The sequence below is a fragment of the Apis dorsata genome, unplaced genomic scaffold, assembly GCF_000469605.1.
Source record: "Apis dorsata unplaced genomic scaffold, Apis dorsata 1.3 scaffold_194, whole genome shotgun sequence".
NCBI classification, from domain to species: Eukaryota; Metazoa; Arthropoda; class Insecta; order Hymenoptera; family Apidae; genus Apis; species Apis dorsata.
Window position 1 is genome coordinate 1520456 of NW_006263478.1, and position 5063 is coordinate 1525518.

The 5063-nt window shown below is 34.3% G+C and overlaps 1 protein-coding gene across 1 annotated transcript in view; it reads left to right on the top strand.

The window, feature by feature from the left end:
• The first annotated feature begins 418 nt into the window (after nt 1–418).
• Nucleotides 419–5063, top strand: part of LOC102673681 (nuclear receptor subfamily 2 group E member 1) — an 8698-nt gene continuing 4053 nt past the window's right edge. The window contains exon 1 of the mRNA XM_006614658.2: nt 419–854. Coding sequence (XP_006614721.1) covers nt 788–854 — 67 coding nt within the window. The 5' untranslated portion in view covers nt 419–787. The remainder of the gene's footprint in view (nt 855–5063) is intronic.

Sequence of the window (5063 nt, forward strand, 5' to 3'; positions counted from 1 at the left end):
AGGAAAGAAAAGAAAAGGAATAATCTTCACCTAGCATCCCCTCCAGGCACGCAAAAACAAGCGCTGACCGGGCGCGATTATCTTTAATCCGAGAATAAACGCGGCTACGAAATTAGCCTTGGTTCACGCGGGAAGGGGGGTGACAAACCGGCGACAAGAGGTCCACGGGCGAAAGGGGTGGAAGTGGCTTCGTTTTCACCTCGGCCCCGGTTGAATAGCTTCGTACAAAAGGGTCGACGGAGGGTGGGAGACATCTGACGTCCTTCGTTCGCGTTCGCCACCTCTCCACCCCGTGCACGGCTGACGTTCAACCCCCGTTCCGAGGCGGGGAGGAACCGGCTCCTCTCGAAAAGGACCGCCCTTTTTCGAAGGGTAGGGAAGTCGTCGGCCAATCAACCGACGTTTGTTTGAAAACGATCAGGAACCGATGCTTACCATCAAGAAGTCCTTGCCACGATGACTGTCAGTCACGTTTCATCGAGGAGTTAGTTTTCATCCTCGGTTCTCGCCATCCATCCAGGGGAGGAAGTGCATCGTCCGTTTCCGATTTTTTTTTCGAAAAATCGTTTCTTCTCCTCTCACGTTTACGAAATTCCAGTTTCTCGTTTCTCGTGTTGCGAATGGGACCACGGATAACGGAAAACGATTCGAAGTGGAACTATCGTTGTTTCGTTGTTTAATTCTGTTTTTTTTTTTAATTTTTTTCTCTTTCCTTTTTCCTTTTTGGCTTCACGTTTATTATCGACAGACGCGTAGTGGTGTGCCGTGGAAAGGATTCGTGGCGAGGATGCAGAGCCAGGATCCGCAGATCGGACACATGTCCGTGACGCAGCAGAAAGTGCCTGCATCTTCCAGTAAGTTTCAACATTTATTTTATATGGATTTAATTCGGATCGGTTTGGATTTGGTTTGATATTTTGTGATGTGGACGTGTAATCATGATGAATGGTACGATTAGTGTTGTGAGATCGTTTCTCGAAGCTGTATTTTTACGTATAACAGGATTGAATATAATAGATCTTTCGTTTATTTTTAACGATGTTAGAAAATTTTTTTGAACGCGATATGCACGGTTTGGAGGAGAAAATATTTTTTAAATGAATCTGAATCGAATTTTAAGTATTGATAATGTTTAACGAGGATTTCTGATATGTGATCGGACATTTGAAGTTGTTATAGATCGGTTTTAATTAATATTCTTTTCTAATTTTATTAAATTCTCCAAAATTAAAAATTAAAAGAAATCATTTTGATTTTCTGTTTATAACTCGAGTTAATATTTCATTATGAAATGTGCTACACATTAATATTCTCTTTCTAATAAACCATACATGATATTTGTAGTCTGTAGTATTGTTGATAAACATAACACGATATATTTATGTCGCCTACCAATAATAATCTATTATTCCAAAAGTTAAGAATCGTAGTATAATTACGAGCTTGTTATTATTGATATTATATCAGAAAAAATTGAAAGAGTATTACAATTACAACATCGTGTCAATGAATTTTCCAAAATATTTAAATAAATCATTTCGAATCATTTCTTAAAAATTAAAAAAAATCATACTCTATCTTATCAAGAATTTTGTTACTTACTTTTTATTTATTTTTATAATAAATATTCTCTCATTGCATTAAAATAATTCTTCTCTTTATTTTTTTATAATGTATAGCAAATGTATAGCAAAAGAAAAGAAAAAAAGAAATTTATTTTTCGACTTTGGCTAACGGTAGCCATGTTTATGGCAACCATAGATTTTGACAAAATACTACACTAAAAACTTATGACAGCTCATTACCTCTGTAACCACACTCATAAAGGCCATTGTTTATTACTTTCTGGGTGTCTGATGTCATCATTTGAGAAAGTAACAATTGTCCTTTTTTTAGAAAGGATCGTACCTGAGGTCAATTCCTTTTTCTTCTATCCTTATTTTTATCGCCAGGATTGTAATACCTGAAAAGTACCCAGAAATTTTGACGTTCATTAAAAGTTTTTTATGATTATCGAACGATGGTTGGATTGAATCGATCCTAAATCGTGAACGTGATTAACTAAAATTTTTATTCTTTTATGGTAAACGAAGTTTTTAGTTTTTATTTATTCGTAGTAAGTTTGCAAGAAAATAACTGTATATACAGTTTTCCAAATCGTTTTCTAAGTAACTGTATATATACATATAAATTTATGAGTAGGAAATAGAACAGTTCGAGTTGTTAAAAGTCAATAATAAATCAATAAATCGAACATTTAAGTTTTCAGAATTTTCATTTTATTCATTTTATAATTCTACTTACTCAAGAAAGTACTACTACTTACTTTAAAAATATAATCTTTCTTGAATTACATTAATTTTAACATTTCAAGATTAAAAATATAATCTTTCTTGAATTATATTAATTTTAATTATTACTTTTAATTTATTGTTTAATTTATAATTTGTTCTTTCTTATTTATAGTTCAAATTATCAAAGAAATCCTTCTTTTATACGTTCATCGATATAATTCTCCGTCTAATTTCACATTTCATATTTTTCGAATTGAAAAATATTAATACTCACACTTGTAAATTATATCGAAGAAAAGAAGGGTTGTTAATTATCCCGTAACGAGAAAGGGTGGTCTCGTGTGAAACAAAAAGCATATGCGGCATTTAAACGGAACGTGCATTTAAATGATTCGTCTGCGGTGGCATTCATCCATGAGAAAATAATGGCAGATGGCCAACGTGTTACGCGATAAATTACGAATCTCCGTGGCGCGGTAACAGGTTGTCGTGGGTGGTTGAATTCGAGCGTCATTTGTCGACAAATCAATGTATCCCCTATGATTCATTGCTAGTTTAACACGAAAATTATTTTACAGTTTTAAACATTCTCTCTATTCTCACAATTTTAATGCTATTTTAAGAATTATAGCACGATAACAATTGGGTTGACAAAATTTTGACAGAACATTATATCGTTCAATTTGTTGCCTTCAATTTTAATTTTGATATTCATCGCTTCCAAACAATATTCTTTTGAATAGGAATCCAAATTACGGATAGAATAGCCTCGGGATATTTTTTATTAATTCCAAGTTCAAAGCGCTTATCGCATACGATTAACGCGATAACAAAACTTATTGGGCGTAATTGGGAGGGGATGGAACGTGAAATGAAGAAGAGCAAATACGAAAAAATCGCGCGTATCTTTGGCCAAAGGGTGGATGCAACCCCTTATATTCTCGAACAGATGACGAGTAGATAGCGCGTGCGTTACGTGTGTACATCGATACATTGATGGGGGGAGGGCATCCGGTTTTCGACACATGCCGTGGAATTCCCATGCTCCACTAACGATACATGTAACACCCGATGAACGATGATACGATGATGTCATCGAAACGATCAGAGATAGTAGGTAGCTCTTCCTGTTCGTTCGCAATTTGAATGATCGTTGATGATGGAAACATTTTAAAGGGTTTGGATCGTATGAAAAATTCGTAAAAAAAAAAGCGAAATAATTTGATTTTGAAAGGGTTAATCAATATAGATGTGAGTACACGTTATTTGACGATACTTTTTAATGGATACATTTTTATTAAATGGATTTTAAAATTTTTATTTTGCAACGCGAATATTTTATATTATAATAATGTTACGGATCATTTAGTTTACACAATAATTAAAATGAATGGAGATTTCCTTAATGCTGGTAGGTAAAAGGCTTTTAATCCTAGAATTCCGGAGATTTTTCGTAGCGTATAACGTTAAAGAAAGATTATCCTAAAATCGCCTATGAATACTGTGTTTACTTCTCGTAAAATGAAATATTCTGTTTCTACCTCTTTTCGTATTTCGTCTCTCGTCTAAAGGATAAGATACGATAAGAAAAAAATTGTACCTGTTTGTATATATCTGATTGCATAAAAAAAATTATATCTTTTGTTTATTTGTTCGTTTCATTCGTTATTAAAATAACAAAATAATATATTATAAATTCGTAACATGCGAACAAAAAAAGAGAACTCGCAGGAAAAGTTATCTAGTCATTACGAAGAAGTTCTTAGCACAACTTAAAATTGTCGTGCAACGAATTATATACGATAGCTCACCCTTTTTCATCCCTTCACCCCGAATCGCGAACTTTTCCCTCAATTTCGCCGTCACGAACAATTGCAACATCAAACTTACCTTAACCAAACATCCTTTCAACCATAAAAATCCTTAATAAAAATAACGTTTTCTGTCAAGAGTGAATCACATCCGATGTACAAATTAATCCCCTGATGAATCTCCGTCTAGGCAAGGAAAACTTAAACTACCTATAACTTCAATCTTTAATCTTAAACGGTAAATGAAAAACAGGATGATTATCCAGACATTGGAATTTTTTATTCTTGTTTAAATAAAATCATATAAAAAAAATATAATAATCCTAAAACTACGAAATGAATTACTTAATTTCTTGTTATACACTTAAAAAAAAAGAAATCAAAAAAATATAATTAAAAAATATAAACAAAAAACTCTTTAGAAAATCTTCTGAAAAAAAAATCAAGAGAAAATCAAAATCGATTCCTCTCGATAATCGCGAGAATCGCGTGTGGTTAATCGCAAACGAAGCGTGCGCTTGGTGTGCCCGTCTCTCCTTTCCGGAGGGTTGCGCCTCGATCACTGTAAAAATTCCATGAATGATTGACGAGAAAGGAAAGATGACCGGCGCTCGGTAATGCGTAGTCCTCGATTACACGACGATGAAAAATTCAATCGCGGATGACTCGCGAGCCACACCGATCGAATGCAAATTTGATGCAACGCTCGAATAACGGCGCGCATCGCGTGATTCGAGGCCGAGCATGTGCGTTCCTACGTGCACGCCTCTCTTCCTGCAATCGTTTCGTCGTCCTTCTCGAGTTAGTTTGAAATTTCGTATCGAGATAAAACGCGTAATATACGAGCAATGATAGGCTTGTGGGTAAATCAAAAGTTTTTATCGTCTTTGCTATTTTATTTTATTTTAATTTTGCTTTTTTTTTTTTTTGGTAGGATTTAATGGAGTAGTTTATCGAA